The following is a 21,399-nucleotide window of genomic DNA, read 5'->3' as shown; positions in this document are numbered from 1 at the left end:
ATACAGGTTTCAAACTGGTGGGAGAATAACACACCTGGATTGTGATGCCGAGCCTCAGAAAAGGATTTTGAGGCCTGTCCAGTTTCCTTTGGAGCAGACATAAATATACATATCTCCCATAATTGAAATCCGCACAGGCACACAGGGACTTGTCTCAATTTGAATATGAATACCCTTTTCTTTTTATTTTCTGCCTTTTCAAATTCTGCCTAGCAAAACGATAACCCCAAACCTCACTCACTGCCAACCCCTTCAATAGAAATCATTTTGCTAGACACTGCCTCTGTCCCTCCCAATAACCCAACCCTCTTCACTTTTTTTTTCCATTTCAAATCAGCTGTGCACAAATCAGCTCTCCATACAATGGCTTGAGGAATCTCACAAAAGCATGCCTTCTTTAAAGAGAAGATAGAGCTTCTACTACATATAGGAAAGAAAAACAAAAGCAAAATGCAGAGTGAATACATCTCCAAGATGATGTTAATCAATGTGGTAGAGGGTATACTTTATGTGTAACATTCCTGTAGATTAAAGATATTGTGTAGAAATACTCACTAGACAAATACAACCTTAATCCAACATTTAAAAACACAAATTATGTGTTACTAGGACAACAATCATGATCATAATCTGTCTTTCTTGCTTATATCTTTAGGATGAACTTACAGGAGCTAAATGTCTGTGGGTTTGTAATATATGTTTAAACACTATCATATGTTGTTCGTTGTTTATTCAGTAAAATGTAGGTCTAAATTATAAAAGAAAATATGGGTTTTACTGATGTGTTTATGCCTATTTGAAAAATATATATCATATTTTGTCCCACTCATGAAAGTGGTGTAAAATGTGTCTCTCTCAGTGTATCAACTGGCATCGTTGCTATTTTGACCTAAAAAGCTCTAACAAACATGTTGACGGAGTCTCTTGAGCAGAACATTTCCAGAGGTGATGATTCGAGAACTGAGGTATTTTAAATTGAACCTTGTTTACATCCATGCTTGCTAGCTCAGTGTGATCTCCTTCCCTGTCTTAGTTGTAATTGTACAGCATATTTTGTGTGTCACCTCCCTTTGTTAAACAGTAGAATAGTTTAACACATGACTGCCCTCCACTCCTGAAGGTCCACAGGGAATCTATAAGAACCTGAATCTACAAATTAAAAATGCTGGCTTGGGTAAAATTACCAGTTTTACCCCACAGCCTCGTAGTAGAAACTCGTATGGTATCAATTTGAGGCTCCTACGTCTTATTTGTTCTTGAGTCATGAAATTCACAAACAAACGTACCAAACTTACACGTGTCTTTCCCATTATTATTATTATTAGATGTTGCTGGCAATCACTAGTATGCACTAACTTGCAAAGAAAAAGTACATCTTTCTGCACCAAAAAACTCTTTGTAGTTGATTTGGTTGCTAGCAGATTTCTATGGTTGCCAGTAGTTTGCATGGAAGATGCAAAGAGTCAAACTACTCACTACTAGTGATAATGAAACTGAAAATTGTGATGCACAACGGAAAAAGAGATGGTTTGTTTTTAAACTGAACATTTCATCTCTACAAACATTTAAATATACTGATTAACAAAAAACTCTTTGGAGCATGAGTTAGGTCATGTAACACCATGAGTGATAAAAATGCAATCCCATTATTCATTGGCATAAAGTATTCCCTCATTCCATCTGCATTTAAGTAAGAAATTTCTCTGTGTCTCTGTGTTCTTCTAAATTGTTCATCTGATCTGCTTCACACTCTGCGGGTGAATTGCCGGTGACCTAAGGCAATCAAGTGTTGAGTGTGAAGTAGGTCGGATGAGCATTTGTCAAGAAACATAAAAGGAGATCCATGAGTCAACAGTAAGTGCCTATGATAAGGCTGGGGGTGAATCATCAATCTAACAGACGTCACTGAATACAACACTGACGCATCAGAAAGATCATTACATGTGGTCATAGCACGCTTGCTTTAAGAAGAGCTTACAGTGATGGAAGATAATTCATATTAGCAAAGTGACAGGACACCAGAATAGGAGAATTCATGGCTGAGGCACGGACATGGCTAGCCTACTTTGCAAGGCATAAAAAGCTACTTCCTGTCCTCAAAAAGGCAGATAATATTGCTGTCTTTATTCAGCTTTACTGGAAAATTATTTGCTTAATGTTAAAGTATTTCACAAAGTTTGTTGATTGAGACAAGGATTGAGGATACATCATCAGAATATCCTCTAGGAAATACGCAACTGGGTATTTACCTCTGTGAGGAAAGGCAGTGGAGCTGTGGTACAGCCAGCCAGTGGGTTTGGCAAGGAGGGAAGGATCATTTTCTCAAGTTTCTAATTTAACTGCTGCAGCTTTTGCAAGACGGTGTTCAGAAGAACTCATAACCTTCAGCCAAGACAGATTTGCAATTGGACGCCATTGAGGCTGAAAGTGAGAAAACAACTGTACACAGTGGGAATGTACACACAGTGGATGCTTTAGTAGGCACCATTACAAGATTTAAAAGACTGGAAAGGGGATAAAGGGAAAAGATGTGGAACTAACAAGATGAAGGCATAATGCTGGGAAAGCAAGAGTATGAAAGAGAACAGTCAATTTCACTGCAGCAAAAGAAGTCCTGAAAGCTATGCTGATGAGAGGAGATGCATCATCTGGCTCATTGCTAAGTTGTCATTCAAGGAGTGTTTCCCTTTCAACTTCTGAGATGTAAAACATGAATTTAATGAGAACGAACACTTGACTTGTTGGGAATGGAAAATACTCTTTGTCCTTCACTGTATTTAATATCTTTAATTTAAGTAAATTGCATTTATTTTTATTTTTTATACATTTAGGACCAGCTTGCAGTCTTCAGTTCCATAGTGGTTATTCTATAGACATGGAAAATGATTTTTGTTTTGCTGTGAAAGAAGACCAGGATCTCCAGGATTTGAAGGAGCTGAGCTCTGGATGATTGCTGTATGTGGATGTACTTACTGCCACAGAACTCTCCATTATCTCAAAATGACAGCTAAATTGGCCCGTCAACAAAGCTGCATTCATCTTAGCAACTTCACTGGTGCATTAGTGCATCTTCCAAACATAGATGAAGGATATGGGGCATCGCTTCCATTCTGGATGCCACAGGGGGAAATTAGAGAGTTTCTGAGTGCAGCACTATTTAAGTAAGCATGCTCGACTATTGGTTGGTTCCCCTCGCTTGTCAAAATCCCAGTCGGGCACCTTAAGTATTTTTATAACTGCCTATAGATGAAGAGGGGGGAAAAAACTAAGCCCGGTACATCCGGGGAACAAAGCCCTGACAAAGAAGGCAGCACAGAATTGATGGTGTGTTAAAGTACTTCTTTTGACTGCTTCAAATTCAGCTTCCCCTGTGACCCAAATAAGGCTTTTTTTGGCATTTATTATAAAACAGAAACACTATCTACCCATGCATGTGGATCATCCTTGTATTAATCCAGTCAGGAACTGTCCTTGTATACTTTGACATACATTTTTATAGTTTTGATGTCAGACACTTCAAATCAGAGGCAACAGCGTGAAAGGAGTTCTTGTGCAACTACTGACTTATCTACAGTAAGCAAAAGCTTAAGGTGGTAGCTGAAAACTCCGACTACACAGAATAAAATCTAATATATGGAAGGAAACATAGCAACACATTAACCTGAATGTATGAATTACGTTTGAACAGGAAGAAGGAAAGCCCCAACATGTGGAATATAGAGACTTTCACAAAATATAGATGGAAAATTCTCTCTCTGAGATGCTGAACGAGTGCCCGTACCGCGTGCCTCCGCTTGTACCTGGAGTGTAATTTTATCTCCCTGAATTTCTTCAAGAAATGCTGCATAATGTTCTCTTGGAAGCATTTTGTTGAACATCGTTATTCACTAAAAATGTCCAAATAATGGAAATCCTCAAGTTGACGTGATGTAGGCATTTTGTCTATTGTGACCAGCACTTGATAAAAGAGTCTTTATTTAATATTGTATAGACCTTTGACTGCCGAAATCTTTGTAAATGTATTCCGACTTCCTTCTATACAGTCACGTGTGCGTTTATATGAGGAACCAGGACTTCCTTCCTGCCAGATGTATTCCGTTACAAACATTCCTTTACAAGTGCGAGTGTGTCGCACTTTCAGAGTCATCAAAATGTTTCCCAAACAAATGCTGCTTTGTGAGACTCTGGAGGACAGTGAGACTGACCTTGAGCCAAGAGGCTCTCCTAGTTGGTCTTATCTTTTGCATTTAGCTGTTCAAGTGCTTGGTGTGAGTGTGTGTTTATGTGTGCATACAGTATACATGTATTGCATGAGCAAGAGCTAGCACGCCCCCGCATCCATGAGACTGAACAGAGCTGAGTGGGCAACCTGGCATGTGAGACACTGATAGAGAAGACCTTGACTAAAAGGTGAGACACCTTAAAAAAAAGGAAAAAAAGAAAAAGAAAGTAATTTGCTGCACCCACTCAGACATCAGGTCCCATGAGTTTTATGCGGAGAAAGGTCTGAAGATGCAGTATTTCACTTCAGTTGCTTAGACTGAGTGTCTGTATATGAAGAGAGTGCTAAGGAGAGACTCAAACTGCTTGTTTAATCATTTCCTTCATTCTAACCGAGAACATGGTCAGGAAAAAACTGTCTCTCTTTTTACTAAATATGAACCAAGAAATGAAACGAATAAATAAATAAAGATATTTTTAAAAGTCTGTGAATATGGGAGTCTGTGTTTTTCCGAAGCATCTGATGTATTACAATATAATGTATTTTCATTGTTTTGTGTGCATCATGTGAATTCAAACTGCCAAAGTGCCTTGGCAGAACATCAGTCAGTCTAATCTAACAGGACTTAAACTATGAGAGGAAATAAACAAGTAGGGCTGAGTAATTCCTGAAAGCTGCAAACCGAGCTTTATGGGAAGAGTAGGTGGAGAGAAACAATGGACCTTAGACTGTAAGCTCCGACTGTAACGAGTATGGATCCTGTTTACCAATGACCCCTCCCACTCTCCGTCTGCTTCCCTCACAGTTCGCTCATACCTTATTCCCATCAAGACAAGACAGGCAGTGGCTAATTACTGTACAGCAACAAACAAACCAATACTTCTCTATCTCCCATGTCCCATTACTTCAGTTTAGTCCCCCTATTCATATTTCTCTTGACAGGTGCATCTGTCCATAGAGAATAAGGCAGGGTTGTAATCGGCAGGCAGAGGATGTTGTAATTAAGAGGTGTACCTCTGGGCTAACATGTGGCTCAGCCAAGGTGAAAAAGACGGTGGGAGTGGAGTTTATTGAACACGCCAGGGCTCCTGTCAATAGCAAAGCCACTTGGCACTATGTTCGATACTGTTAACAATGCTTAAGGTCTGTGAGCATCTGTACATGATTGGGCATATTTATGTCTGACCTTCCCCAGCAAAGTGCCGCTGAGATGATCGGGATATACTCTTTCTTATCTGCCAGCTGCTCACGGGTAGCTTTAAAACTTGTTGATCACCCACATAATCAAAAGCAGGAGAGAGAGACAATGCAGAAAGAGAAAGTGTGTGTGTGTGAGAGAGAGAGAGAACGAGAGAGAGAGAAAGAGAGAGAAAAATAAGAGCGAGCCTGAAATGAGATAGTACGGATAGGAGAGCCCAGATTGATATAGCAATTACCAAGAAAGCTATCCCTCAGTTAAGAATACATCTACATACATTAGAGCCGCGTTTCTCCCTGCCACCATCTCTGTGTCTGGTCCAAGAGTATCTCATCCACAAACGCAGTATGCGGAAAGGTCATCAGTGTGCAGTCCCTGTGTATACACTAACAATGAAGACCCTGTCTATTCTCCATTTTGCTCATACCACAAGACGAAGAGATCCACAGGAACGACGAGGAAAGAATGAAATCAAAATGTCAAAAAGAACATGTGAAAATCTTCATCACATGCACATATTTCACACAGACGGGCAGACAGACGGACAGAAAGGGGAAGAGCATTTTCCCCTCACTGTTGTGATGTCTGTGATGTTTACTTGAATTCCTATATTAGCTGTAATTCAAAGATTCTCAGTGCGTCATCCTATAAACAGAAAGGTGTCCAATTACCTGTCGCTACAAAGACGGACGTGCAGCACTGAAAAGTGACTTACACTAGGAGCCAATGCTTGCCACAGTGACATTCAAAGAATGGCTTTCATGCATACTTTCTTTGAGCTAGCAAGTAAATCCGGTTAGAGTTAGCCCCTAATGTATGCAGGCATGTGCTTGTGCAGTGTGACTAGAGGCCCAGCAATATATGGAGAAGGGTTTTGCATAAAAATACAATGGTGCTATCAAATAGGCTCAGAGCACGCATGTAAGCAAGCTAGCATTTCTAACACCTCTATTGGTTCAAAACAGATCAGACAATGAAAACGTCAGACAATGAAAACAAAAAGAGTGAAAAAAGAGAAATAGAAAAGGAGACAGAGGTGTGAGAGAGTGAAAAAGATGCCGTGTAAATAACCCCCTTAAAAAAAAAAACATGAGGAAAGAGGACAAGCAGATGGAAAAATAAACCATGGTAAAGTGATCCAGTGCGACTTGGATCTCTGCCGCAGGCTCAGAGCTCTCCTCTGCCCGTGTGTCTGCAATGTGTGTGAATGGAATATGTTTCTGTCTGCATGTGCGTACAGTACACATGCAGGCACTAAGCACCATTCACAGTGCACTCGGGTCAGGGGCTGTTGCGAGGACATAACAGGAGTAGGGGTGAAAGAAGGGTATAGCTGAGGTTTTCTAACTGTGTTGCCCCTTTCTTTGTAGAAATGTGGATGAGAAGAGGGCAGCATTTGTGGGGCCATATTGAAAAGGCTCTATGTGGTAATCTAATAGTGAATTCTCTTTGACGGAGCTCAATTCAAGGCATCTACATGCATCAAAACGTCTCCGAATCAAAAAATAGCTTCAGTCTCATTAACGGTGCAAAAAAAAGAAAAAAGAACATACAAGGCAATGCAGGCTCTTGCTCTGAGCAAGTCTACAATCTCTGTTTCTAAGGAAAAGGGGATAAAAATGGAAAAAGATATAGAGAGGGTGGGGAACAGGAAAACAGAGACCGGGCAAGTATTAAATGTAATTAAACACTGCCACCTGCTGGTCACTGCGTGAACTTACCATAAGCTTTTAGGCTGAGGGTAATATGTTTGAACAGCTGCACATTTGACCACCTGTTTGCACTGATCCACACAAAGCAGATGTGGCACACAAAGGACACAGCACTGGACCAAATCTGACATAATATTAAGAAGGAGAAAAAAAAACGTTCAAATTCAAACAATGCTATCGTGTATCCCTGCTCAGAAGGAAGCAAATTTAATTTGCTGGTTGAAAGGAAAGAATGAAAGCTGAGGACGAGGCAATCATTTTGATGCAATCACAATTATGTTAAAAGACACCAACCTCATTTTTTTCCCCACTCCACTTGGCTCATCTAATCGAAGGCGGCAGCAGCCGCAGCAGCAGCCGCAGAGGAATAAAAGGAAGACCATCTATAACTCATACTTGTGTTGGCAGGCTCTTCCTAGCTCAGTTACATTACCCGAGTCATAGTGTATCTTGTGTTTTTTCATACTTAGAAGGTCTCTGCGAGAAGTACTTACTTTACTGCTGTTCGCTGCTGCTGCTGCTGCTGCTTTTATGTGACACTTCAAATGAGTGTGAGAGAGCACGAAAGACCGACAGTGTCACCATTTTAAAAGGCTGCATCAGATCCTTCTCGCGTTTGACTGTACAGAGATAAGGAGGCTCAGAGTAGGAGAAAGGCAGCGAGACAATAAGAGATTGCTTATTAAAATTTACACTGGGTGAGTGCAACAGTCTGTTTCCTCCCTGTGCATAAATCCTCATAGCGAGTGACCGTTCTCTCCCCACAGAGGAAGTCATTTCTATGTGTGCATGTGCTATAACAGCTTACATGAAGCATGAATAAAAAGCCATAGCAAGTCTGAACATCTTCTAAAATGAATTCATACCTACACTGCCTTGGCATATATTGAGGTCTAATAGAATCGCTACATTGTGTATGTGGTTTGTGACCTAAAAATCAAAGCATGTGTGTGCTACAGTGTGTCTTTACCCACATTCCCTGTAGGGCCTCAACGCCATCTGTCCTCCCGCTGAGTTCAGATCCTCAGAATAAAGACTTTCATTCCAACATGACAGGGTTTTTCCTGCATAGCGAATTTAAAGGTAGCCACTCTTAAACGCTGTGCTGCCTTTCCCAAAGCCTGACCATGTCTGCAATATAAAAAAACCCCCCCTATTTTAAGGGTGTTAAATCTGTCACTGTCGACTATTATTGCAGAAAAGGAATCAGCTGGGGCCGGTGGAAAATTGAAGAGATAATGGACCGAGGTAGCAGATGGCTAATTAAGAACATAACTCGTATTATTAGTAAAAATGAGGTCACGTGATTTAAAAGAGAGAGTCCCGTCTGTATTTTAGCCGTAAATCACAACAGAACGCGTTGTCAATCTTGCTAACGTTAGCTGACTTACTTCAAGGCTCGGCGTGAGTTATCGTCCATGCTGGATGGCATTTATATGATGTATGAGGTAATCGGTAAATACTCTTTGATATTTATCGTTTGAAGATTGTTGATAGCAGCTCCACTTAAACTTAACTGTGTTTATCTCTGTCATAGTCAATCCAGTACAAACACGCACATCTCTTTAGCAGCCTTCATTAAATTTAATTAACTTCACTAATGTTCAATCAGTTCTTTGCCATCATTGTGAGCCTGGAAAAATCCCGGATCACACATTTATCATTAGAAGCAACAGGAATTTCCACAGCATATTAATTTTCTATACTAAACCAAAAACTGGTGTTAACACTCAATGTCACTAACATGAAAGCTATATTCATACTTGCGTACTTTAAATTAAACCTCTTCCCAAGACATTCAGTGTATTTCAAAAGACGCTCTAGAGGAAGTCCTTGATGGCGAGCTCTTAAAGGTAAAAGGGTGACAGGGAGCATACAACCTCTTTGTTGTATGCCAAAAGATGCTGAAACTGAGTAAATGTGAACTAACGCTGACCTCCCTTTTCTCTCTAAATAGATCTTATATGTCTGTGTCCTATGTTGACTTATTTCAAACTAATTCCAGGTGTCAGTAATTCCAGGTGTCTAGGAACAAATGAGGTCATTCCTTCTTTCCTGTCTTATTCCTAAGCCGCCTTTTCACTCCAGCTATAGACCTATCTCTGTGCCCAGCATTTAAAAATCTCAGCTAACCTTTAGTGTCAAAAGATATTGAGGGTTTGTTGAGGCATCCTTGCTAGTTTTTCTTTAGCCACAAATGTATAGAGTCTTCAAGTTGTTTTTCTTTTCTTTTTTTTCGAATAACTACCCACACAGCAGGTACTCCATGCTCTCACCTCTTTTATAGGTAATTAGATATTCTTGAAATTAAGATGGCAGAGATGAAGGGTACTCTACTTTCATTCTAACCAAAATGAAAGTCAATGTTATAGAGACCACACAAAAGTCAGTGTGAGACTGATATAAATCACTGTACCCTTTAGTCATATATCTACATTTTTGTGCAACCAAATTACCTTTATTTCATAATGTCAGTGTCTAAAAGGAGACTGTGGGAAACTGCGGTAACTGAGTACAGAATCAATGAGTCAAAGCTGATAGTCTAGGCAAAATTATGATCTCTCTGGTAGAGGGAACAACTTGTCTATATGTAGTCACTCATATCCATTAGTGAAACGAAATGAGTACCATTATACTGCAGCCCTTCCTCCAAAAACCCACCCACTGGAAAGAGACATTTTACCGTATATCTGTCACAGCAGTCAGTGCTACAGTCTGCTCTTCCATCCATGTGTCAAACCAATGCACAAGAGTCAAAGGATTAGAAGCCGATCAATGGCGAGTCAAGACGGGGACTATCTCTCCAAAACAGATAAAATCAGGAAACACGAAAACACATGCGCACCGACAGGAATGAATGTTAATCACTGTATAAAAAAAAAGATGTGCAGCTATTTTTGCATTGGAAGAATATATAAACTGAATATTCTATACAGTATTGTGGGTATGCGTGCATGTGTTTTACCGCTCAGAACAAGCCGTTATTAAATATATTCGCACTAAACATGTGCTGCATGTGCATACGCAAAACCCTTTAAGCATCTCGCCTCATAGCTTAGTATATCAGTTCATTACTATTCTGAGAGGACCTTACCATAGTCTGTGTCTCTGTTGTAAGTTAGGAATTAAACATGCACCAGCTTCGGGCAGCACAGAGGGCCTAGCAAAGGGCAATTTGTCTCATTTAACTGCTGGCTGTCTGCCTGCCGAATAGAATCGAATTATGCACGTCTTTTGCTGTTCTAAAAAGTCCTACTGTTTTACATAAAAACACAGTCAATGTGATTACTTTAGGCCATGGCCCTGTGCAAAATAATAGGATAGGAAGTTCAGAAGAAACTAAAATATAGGTCTCTGTCTAATCCCTCAGCACAAGACAGCTTTTATTTTCTAATATTCAGCTGCCTGTGTTTCACCCTCAGTTCTCTTCAAAGCTGCTGCATTGCATTTTTAATTCCCAACTGTTACCACAAGGTGTCACTAACACAATGCAAACCAGCAATATTTGGGGCCAAAAGAAAGTACTGAAAATGGCACTTGGGGGACTATATTTCATTTACTGTGGAAACACACACACACACACACACACACACACACAGTTTGTTTGAAGGGGTGGAAACCTGAGCTGCCAAAGAGATAAAGAAGAGCTGGAAATATAAATCAAATTGGAAGAGAAAGCTCCAACATGTAAGTGTGGGTTTAAAGACATAAGCTAGATTAGATCACTTCCTCCGAGTTAAATGTTGATTACTCAAAGCCCTACATGGAACACAATCTCCCTGAAAATACATCAAACAATATATATGAAAGTGGGGCTAACGAGATTAGAGAATGCATAATTATAGTCAATTTTTATTCCACAGGGTCTATTGTGATTTATCTCCTCACATTTAAGGAGACAGTTTACACAGAGAGTTTTCTAATGTAAATTTTTTAAACAACAAGGTTGTGGGATCTAAAAAGGCCATTGTTTATTGCACTTCCCGTTCTGAAGGGTCAAACCAAATTGTCATCCTTAAAGTCTAAATTGTATTTAAATAATATTACACATAAGGTTGCATATCTTAGGCCCCTAAAGGGTGAAGCTGTAAAGTTTAACAGTTTGTTTCTTCTATAAATATATTAAAAACAAATCCAAAGCTAAATATTCTTTCATCATGAAAAAATGATTTTCTGTCAGGTAACTAACTTGTTGTGTCAGCTCAGTAACACCAAACAGAGAAATACAGTCGAGCAGAATCGTACATTATCAGGTATAATGGTTTATCATTAGTGTACTGGGTGATAGGTAATAGACTGCAGGGATTTTTAATGGTTGTATGGGTTTTTTGATAAGCAGATTAAGTGAGATTTGAGAGATTTGAGAGAGATTTTGTTAGTTAATTCTTTCAGCTTTTGGGACTCATACTGTCAAGGATTATAGTTACTTAAATCAATGATAAAACATTTTATGCAGACAGCAATAAAACCCATTCATTGATAAGAAAGGAATTTTTTAATAGGATTTATTTATGTCTAATTAACATAACTGTATGTACACAGTAAGTGGAACATTGCGCTTTTCTACTCTGACTGTTGTAGCTGTGAGTGAAAACTGAAAAATATTAAATTCACCATATGTTGATGCAGAAATCTGTCCAAAGCTGGTTTAATGGCAAAGAATAAACTGAATTCATGTTTGTTTGTATCCAAATTTGAGTCAAAACACTGGACTCGACTTCAGCAATACAAAAAAATATTAAGAATATTATTTTAATATTATTTTGGTAATTACCAGTACTGTTAAGTTAAGGCAGCTGTGTCATAAACCTTACATTGGGTGGCTTTGCTAATAAATTTGTTACACACTGCAACATTTCATGTCTTAAAGCTATGTGTTAAATACCGTGTACCGCAATATACCTTTCAGTAAATCTACATGTGAAGACAGTGTGATCCTGATCGTGATGGCACAAGCTTGAATAATACTTTTATCCTTAAATAAGGGTCCTTAAACCTATTCCTTAGTGGCTTAGTGACTCACTATTCCTGGATTTCAAGCCCAGTTAATATTTTTTGTCAGAACATGTTTCAGGGAATTTAAAAAAAGAGGACTGATAGTTTTCAACATCTGAAGGACATGATGCAAAAAGCCCATCCAGCAATACAGCACTGTTAACATCTGGCCACTAGATGGCAGCAGATGATGCTTTTCATGGAGGTTTCTGGCCATAATTGGGCCTATGATTGTGTATAATCTGAATAAAGATGATTAACCATCGCTGTGCGTGATTATTATTATTTTGAGTTATATGTTGAAAGAAAGAATATTCTAGTGAGTTTTTTGTCAAAATATAGTCAAAATGAAAGGTAAAATACATAATAACTATTGTCCATGTAGTCATAGCATCAGTGATAACCTGTAAGAAGTTGCCCACATAAACACCCAACCTTTTATATCACGCAGTACTCTTTGTATCAACATATCATGCAGAAGCCTTGTCCTGTACTAGAGACGTGATATATATATGTATGGTTTAGTCTTGTATTTTTAAAGCAGTACAAAAATGCTTGTTGACTTACATCAAATTCATTAAGGGCAGCAGCAAGTTCTCCAATGCCAGCATGGCCATGCTTCTCGTCAGTGGGTGAGGTGGCCTGTGCAGCACTTGAGATGCCTCCTATGGCCTCCTGGACCTGTTTAAACACATAGTCTCGATTGGCCCGTGTGGCTGCCACGTCTGGATGGCGCAGAAAGGCCTGAGAAGCCGTATACAGCATAGTGGCATTTTTCTTAAGGGCCCCACGCGCAGCTGCCATCTCATCTCGGCACTGGGGGTCTTTCAGCTCCTGAGAAGATAGCAAAGGGTTTTTTTTGATTTTCAGACAAGCGATAATAACAATGTAACTTGCAAAACCCTGGAGTATTGCTTGAGAAATTGAAAACAGTGTGAGGAACAGGTCACAGTTGGAGAACTATATTGTTAAAAAACAAGTTCATGTCCCATTTGATGAATTGAATCTGATGAACTGGTATTGTTTCAACTTCACAAAGTTAAGGCAGCGTCAGCAGATCAGCAACGATAGAGCTGGGCAGAATTAGCCTCAGTGTTTTGCTCTGGTTCAGCTCGGCAGCATGGGCGCTTGCCAACATGACACATGCAGGAAAAAATCCTCTATAAGCTTTTTGTCACACTGGGGGCCATATTAAAAATCACTTTGATGTGTAATTCTCCAGGATCAAATAAGCGCTGGTGCAGAGATTTTGCTTACTCTACATCCCAGCTAAAACAAATCCTACACACTAATAATCCGCACCATTTATAATTTGCCAAAACATTACAAAGGAGACTACACAAATGTGGCTACAAATCTACAACAGCTGTGAATTCTAGTGTTAAATGTTAATGACCAAAAATCTAAAAGAAATGTGTATAATATTTCTGACTTTAAAATGATGAATTTTACAATACATTTTTAAACAATGTGTGTTGGCTATTGTATTTTTTTTATCCTATCCTATGCAATCTTTCAATTTTACTCCATGGCACGAAGAATTTGGATGTATTAAAGCTGGCTCTAATGAGACAAATGTCCTTAATGCAAAACAGATTAAACTGGTTGCTGTCTGAAACAAACACTTAACATCTGCTAGAGAGTGATGTCAGATTATAGCAACATTTGTTTGCACAACGCTTGCAATCTGATTGATTAAAGCTTTGAATTGAGTTCGAGTTTCTAATATTTTACAGGCTGAGGCTTCAACTGTGACATTCCCTCGTTTATCAAGACAGAAGAAGAACGGCGGACACTTGGAGGACCTTTTATCCAAGAGAGACACGTTATTTTTCTGAAAGAGCATGAGACATTGGAATTCCAGGTACCTGCTGTCTCCGGGCTGCCACATAGTTAAGCTTCACCATCTCTTTCCCAAACTCTTTGAACCGGTTGGCCAGATCCTGCTCATTGGTAGCATTCTTTACTCCTTCCAGGGCCTCTTCCACCTGATACACACATACGCACACAGTCTTTCAAAAACTTTGTGCACAAACCAGTAGACAACGTCTTAAATAATCAATATTAGTTAAAGCATTTATTTTCTGTAATTGTAATTTCTAATGTGTTTTTAGTAGTTGTGTAATTTCAGTAAGTGTCAATCCATCTTTCTGATATATCCTAACTATAAACTGTTTATCCCTGTTAAAAATGCTGCGGAAGATGTAATGAAAACGGGAGAAGAGACAGAGATAATGTTAAGTGGCCTTTGATGGTGGGGCTTATACAGGCTTGAGTTAAGTCCCTATGTGGGCCTGATGAATGAGACTGGAAAAAAGGATTTTTAGTGTTTGTGCATTTGTGAGACAGGGACAAAATGAGTGACTGCAGATGGATGCAGGCATGAGTTTGAGTCAGATTATACCAAATACATATCATTCTTTCTGGCACACTGTATTAACTCGAGTTATAAAGCCCAGAGCTACTGTCTAAGTGAATGAACAGCTCACGTTCTTCACATGACTACACTGAGAGTAGTTCATCACACTATGCTATAATGTCCGTTTCCAGGATGCTCCTCTATTCCCTTATCTAAATGCAAATGTGTGCAGAGGTTGTTATAAAAGTCTGCACTGACTACACGGACTGTACACCAACAGGAAGTCTTTTTCGTTTACTGACCTTCTTTAAGCAAACTTAAAACCACGTACAGATTTGGAGAGTGGGTATTTTTTACACATATATATATATTTAAAGTGTTGCAGTTCTAAGTACAGCTCCATCACAACGTAACCAAGAAGTATACTTGGTTGGGTGTTAACTGCACTTACAATTTTAAGGTGGGCCAGCAGCCTCATGACATCAGCCATGTCAGCAAGGATGAGCAAGCGAGTGACAGCAGACAGCAGGGCGCGGGCAGCCCTCACCATGGTGCCACGCTTCACAGAGGAGCACGGGTCATCGGCAAACTCCGACGAGGCAATACGCATGGTTTCTCCTGCAAAATGGATAAAAGAAAACAGTAAGTGGAGCAGAGAGTAAGATATTATCTGTGTGTGCAGACTATCATCACCCATATTGTTAAAACTGACTGGAGATTAAGTGTAATTACGCTTCTTCTCATAAAGCTCAGAGGTCATGAAGCAGTTTGTCAGAAAAACTACATGGTAAATGGCCTGTATTTATATAGCGCTTTACTAGTCCCTAAGGACCCCAAAGCGCTTTACATATCCAGTCATCCACCCATTCACGCACACATTCACACTGGTGATGGCAAGCTACATTGTAGCCACAGCCACCCTGGGGCGCACTGACAGAGGCGAGGCTGCCGGACACTGGCGCCACCGGGCCCTCTGACCACCACCAGTAGGCAACGGGTGAAGTGTCTTGCCCAAGGACACAACGACCAAGACTGTCCAAGCCGGGGCTCGAACCTGCAACCTTCCGATTACAAGGCGAACTCCCAACTCTTGAGCCACGATCGCTCTATTAAAACAGCTTGTCCTAGCAACCAGTTTGCAACCTGCTGACAACCTCCAGTTGCTAGGCAAATATATGTATTCCCCAACCAGTCACGAGAGAAGTTGCTTGCTGGTTAAATCAATCAGAAAAAGGGTGCTGCACCAAAAACCACCTTCGGATTGCTTTGGTTGCTAACTGATTGCTGCAGTCACCCACAGTTTCCATTTCAAAAGACCCAGCTTTTAGTTTGAAGACAAATGTTCTCCTTCTGCAGTTTACATTGAAATTTCCAAAGTTTTACTGCTACTTAACAAGTAGTTTGCTAGCATGGCAACCACAGTAAGCCTTAGACATTTCAGCTTAGGCCGGGTAGTACAGACAATATACTAGTATGTATATGGCTCATATTTCTGAGCAAAACCCATCCCCCACATCTCCAACATTAATGAATCTGAATACGCACATGCATGCAAACATTGGTACTCTAAATAATTAGACATGTTCCACCTGGATCAGGAGAAACCTGGCAACAGGCAAAAACTGGCAAACCACTTCTCTTAACATAAATAAGAATTAGTGAGTAAACAAAGTTGTTTATGTTATGCCAGAGTGAAAACCTCATAATCAGATAAACAGAACTCAGCATGTTAAACACAAACATGCACAGCATGTGTTCAACTAAACACACACACAGGGACACACACACAGAACTGCAAATGAACTCATGATGATACTGGTAGTGCCATACGTCTGTCTAGCCCAGTGAAGAGTGACAGAGAAAAGCGTATTACTGAACCCCTCCATGGTCTGAAATCAGCATCTCTAATTTAATTTATGACAAGATGAAGGGGACTGGGACCCTGAGGTCACATTGAGAGGAGCCTGATGAGGCGATGACAGATTTAAAACCATTTTATAATTCACAATGACTTTAACTAGGCAGACAATTCCTTTCAAAGGGGCGCGCTTCCAGCAGCTGCTAAAGGTCACTTAAACTGCGATATTATTTTTTAGTCTGTGGGATACAGACAACATAGCATATCCTCATGCTCATAAGTTTAACATTATTAATATGAACTGTTCTCCCTGATGACCTGGTATGTACAGTACTTATATACAACCTACCAAATATGTGGGGTATTAGTACTGACGTCCTATTATTTTCTTAAAGTCAGGAAGTAAGTATTTTAGTCTAATATTCTTTTCAGGGACATATTTTCTAAGCGTCAGAAAGGACTGTAAATTTGCTTCAGTATAAATATGGCCATTTGCACACAAAAATGCTGCAGTGTTAGTTGAAAGCATGTCCTACATTTTTTAAATGTCCAAGAATATTTTTTAACACACCTTGTCACTTCACTTTGCATGCCTAACAAGCGAGAAGATTAATCTTGAACCTTCTGATGTCAGCTGTGGTGATGACCTGTATGGTAACAGTCTATTTCACACCTCAGAAGAGCGGTGTGCCAAAGCAGTCAAGTCAATATTCAACAGTACCAGCAGCCAAGTACGCGCTGACAGAGCAGGATGAGGAATACGGCTACAACACAACATATGCTGAGCTCCATTTGCTCTTTCTGCTGATGTGGTTTCTGAACAGGGAATCCAATTCCATTCTGGGGACAAACATTTGATTCACATAAAGGCTCACTGACTTGCACTCCGCACAGAAAATAAACTTCGGAGAACTACAAAGTACTGTGACATTGCTCCATCTGTGTAAGCCGCCAGAAAGTAGAGTATGATTTGTTGTTCGAGTGAGGTGCTGCATCCATGCAGAAGTTTCAGCGACTAAGTTTCAAATCGTTAATGAGAATGGGCATCTATAAAACCCTTAAATTCAGCAAGGTCCCTCAACATTACAGACAGTCGAAGCTTTAACGATGCATGACTTTAGGGTAAACAACTCCAGAACTAGACTCATTACATTCGTGAGGCTGCATGCACTGCAAGTGAAGCCTAAATCTAATGGGTACTAATCTGCTATATTTAATGGATTTGGCTTGCCACTTTTAACTCTCCATTCATCTAAAGTTGAGCAGACAGCTGACTTGCTATGACATTCAAAACACTTAATACTTTCCCAAAACATTACATTTATGTCAATTACGCTCCCTATTCATCTAGAATACTAATACTTACACAGCAAGAGAAGTCAGTAGGGGTCCTTATTTCAGTCATAATAGTAGTGAACATGGGTGTTGTAAATTAATACAGTGTCTTAGCATAAGCCATTTCCCAACACCATTTTTGTGGTGACTTAATGGTTATACCAGATACTACGATGATCTGTGATTTTGTTGTTTTCTGTTATTTTTCTAGCCTTCCCCGATGCGTCTTTCTAGCTCAAGTTTGAGTATGCTAGTCTGTGATTTCCTGTTTTATTTAGATAGCAGATAGTCTTGAGCATGTCATGTCTAGTTTGACTTCTGCTGTCTCGTTGTCTTGCTATCCAAGTGTTTCTCATTTGCCTTAAATAGTGCTGTCTTCTCTTTGTCACATTGTGTGTTTAAACTCCCAGTGTGGTTCCTCGTGTTACTCCTGCCTCTGCATTTATGTTATTTTGTTTATGGATTTCATTACTAGACTGTTTATTGAGTCTTCCTTCATTTCATTTCTGCATTTGGTTTCTCAATCTTGTGATTTCCTGCTAGTAGGCAAAGTAATCGTAAGTAGGTTTGGGGTGTAGCACCATTCTTGCAACTGATTTCACCCAGCAGCAGGAAGCAACCTCCATTAATCATTCAGTCGAGTAATACACATTTTTCCCCACCAACTAAAGGTTGCCAGGTGGTTGCCAACCAGTCTATAGTCCTGTGTGAGTGAGACCTTAAATAACCCATACAGAACTACTTTTGATTATTGGAATGATTTTGTCAACTACATATCAGTAACATTAATGTGACTACACTCTGAATTCCACATGCATCTCACACTTCCTCACTGTTCATCTGTAGTAGTGTCATGTGTAGCTGCAACCTGGAGAGATGTGGTCTGTACGGATGCTCAGTTAAACATATGTAAATGAAAGTACTTCAAGCAGAATGAATGACAGAGATTTTGATTTCATATGTTACAGAGAATAAACAGGTTAACAACCCAGTCTCCATTCCATTGTAAATATATCCAAACTGGATGCTTGGAAATAAAGGAACATTTTTTATGTCTTTTAAAGTGTTTTGAAGAAAAAATATTTTAACCTCCTAAGACCCGAACTCTTCCACTGCATGCATTTTAAATTTCTCTTCATCATTCATCATTTTCATCATTCTGCCCAATGATTGTAAAAACAAAGAATTACCAATTTTTTTTTTACCTTACTTTTATTTTTAGGAAAAATAAGAGCCACATATGAGGATATTCATTTAAAATTTTGATAGAACAGTAGCAGTATAATGTCCTCATAAGTGGATATCAGGCCCTTGTAGAGCAAAATTGAATATTTTGGTCTAAATAACCCAAAGTGTTATGTCCACATATGTGGATGCCAGGTCCTAGGAGGTTAAAGACAATAACTGATGTTCTAGAAATTGATGATCTAGAAAAATTTACTAGATGTCTAACAGTGAATAAGCATAAGGAATTACACACACTAACAATCTTGTTATCTGACCAGTCACAATTTAAAAACAAAAATGAAAGCACAAACAGTTACCTTGCTTACGAACATCCTCCACAGCAGCAATAAGCTCCTCCTTGAGGTCCTGGCTGTCTTTGGCAATCTGCTCTCCCTTTTCGAGAAAGTTCTGGGTAGCCTGCTCAACAGACACTGCCAGGACATGGGCCTTCTTAGAGCGTCCCTTCTTCTTACTGGATGGCCCTTTGTTGCTGGTGTTCACCAGAGTAGTCACCTTCATAACAGGAGAGGAAAATATAAAACTTACTGAACACACTGATTTGCTGCTTGTTGCTATGGTGTATGGTCATCGTTGTTTCTGAGGTTACGGCACATAACCTGCACATCCCAGCAATTAAAGATAATGAGAACACCAAAAATAATAGGAAGATCCAGTATGTATTATTTTATTATTATTCTAAAACATTAAAAACTGCTACAACCTAGTATCTGTTACAGGGCTTGCTGATTATAATCTTTATACATTCATAAGCCACTGTATTATGTAAGCCTCCAAAACCAAATACAGTCCAAGAAACCCCCTCACAGCCATACTGCCAACCATCAGAGGATATTTTTGATAGCTATTATGTGATAATTAGTAGTAATTATGTAATTTTAATGACATTATGCCACTGATATGGTAGCATAATAATGCATCTAAACCCTCTCTTTTATATAAAATACTTATTACCATTAAGTAACATTTCAGTTCATTTTACCCACTTTATACATATTTTTATTTCTATTCATTTGGTCCTTGGAAATGACTATGAAATAATAGCAGTGAAAACCCTACTGTGTTATTCAGCACCAATCTGGCTGAAATGTTGATAATGTTCTTATGTAAACAGTAACGAGGTCATGAGTAATTACTGGGTTCAAGTTCATATAGTGTATAATAAGTCAGTAATATAATTATTACTCAAGGCTTGATGGCAGAGATGTTCAGTTGTTCTGGGCATGGTGATCAGTGCCACTGAGATGATAGTGGTTTGAGTATGGGATTATATAGGGGAGCATTATATTACTGTGATTTATAATATTCTGATCTCAACACTTTGCAAATCAGGATCACAAAGGGGGGGGGGGGGGGAGAGAGATACGGGACTTCCTATGCATAAAAAGAAGATCTTGTCAAAAACTGTATTATTAGCTCTGTAAACATACTGTTATCTAAACACTTTACAAATGGTACCCAGTGTAATACTGAAACACAATATGGGCAATTTTCCCAATCCTATAAAAATGTAATTACACTAATCTTCTTTCTTTGGTTCTTTTCTGAATAATAATGTTTCTGTACATTCCATAATAATGCAGGGAGTATGACTTGTGCTGGTTTTGCACAAAGGAAAAAAGTTGAACGAAAACAAGATGACAAATAGTCCAAGCTTCGTTCATAATTTGGACCTTCACAACAATAATGAGGTTATTCATTCTAGATTCTATTACTGCTAAACTGTGTGCAGCATCAGTCAAGTACCTGTCTTGGGCTGCAACCACTGACAATATCCATCAGTGCTTTTGCAGGAATGTTGCAGGAACGCACAAACACAGATATATTTTACTAATACTGTTAGTCCATCTAACTGTATTAGTAAAACTTCAGTGTTTTACAGGATTATGTTGTTTTTGTTGAGGTCCTGGCTCTGGGGAGGATTGTCAATGACTGATAGTGTTCCTTTCTCTGTTTTTCTATCCAGGTAGGCTTTTAATGTATTGGCAGTGTGTTTGGGATCCTTGTCACACTGAAAAATGAAGCTTTTGCCAATCAGACACTTTCCAGATAGTACTGCATGTGGATCAAAATCTGACAGCAATTTTCTATGTTAATAACTCCGTGGATTTTGACAAAATTCCCAACATCACTGGCTGAAATTCAACCACAAACCATTACAGTTTTCATTGTGTGTTACAGATGGCTATCATAAGACCTTTTGCCACTGATTTAGACCAGTCTTTATCTTCTTCTTTCCCATCGTTATGAATGGCTTTCTGAGAGCCACCCTTACACTGAGTGCATTTCTGATTAGGTTTTGGTGAACAGTAGATAGGTACATTTGCCCAAGGATCAAATGTATTTTTCAGGTCCTGTGTCAGGTTTGATTGCTGGATTTTTTTAGATCCATGACTTTCAGATACTGTTCACCTGTTGCAGATAGTCTGCAGGCCTGCCAAGTCTTCTTTTGTCCTCCACTTGTCCAGTTGCACA

General features: G+C 39.3%; 1 protein-coding gene across 1 annotated transcript in view; it reads right to left on the bottom strand.

Annotated features, from left to right (window-relative positions):
* Positions 1–21,399, bottom strand: part of ctnna2 (catenin (cadherin-associated protein), alpha 2) — a 337,829-nt gene that overhangs the window by 252,492 nt on the left and 63,938 nt on the right. Inside the window, exons 3-6 of the mRNA XM_082535406.1 lie at positions 19,224–19,419; positions 14,938–15,104; positions 13,996–14,115; positions 12,695–12,961 (exon numbers count right to left, since the gene is read on the bottom strand). Coding sequence (XP_082391532.1) covers positions 12,695–12,961; positions 13,996–14,115; positions 14,938–15,104; positions 19,224–19,419 — 750 coding nt within the window. The remainder of the gene's footprint in view (positions 1–12,694; positions 12,962–13,995; positions 14,116–14,937; positions 15,105–19,223; positions 19,420–21,399) is intronic.

The sequence above is a fragment of the Aulonocara stuartgranti genome, assembly GCF_965226115.1.
Source record: "Aulonocara stuartgranti genome assembly, chromosome: 6".
In the NCBI taxonomy this organism is placed as follows: domain Eukaryota; kingdom Metazoa; phylum Chordata; class Actinopteri; order Cichliformes; family Cichlidae; genus Aulonocara; species Aulonocara stuartgranti.
This window is presented reverse-complemented; position numbering and strand designations above follow the sequence as displayed.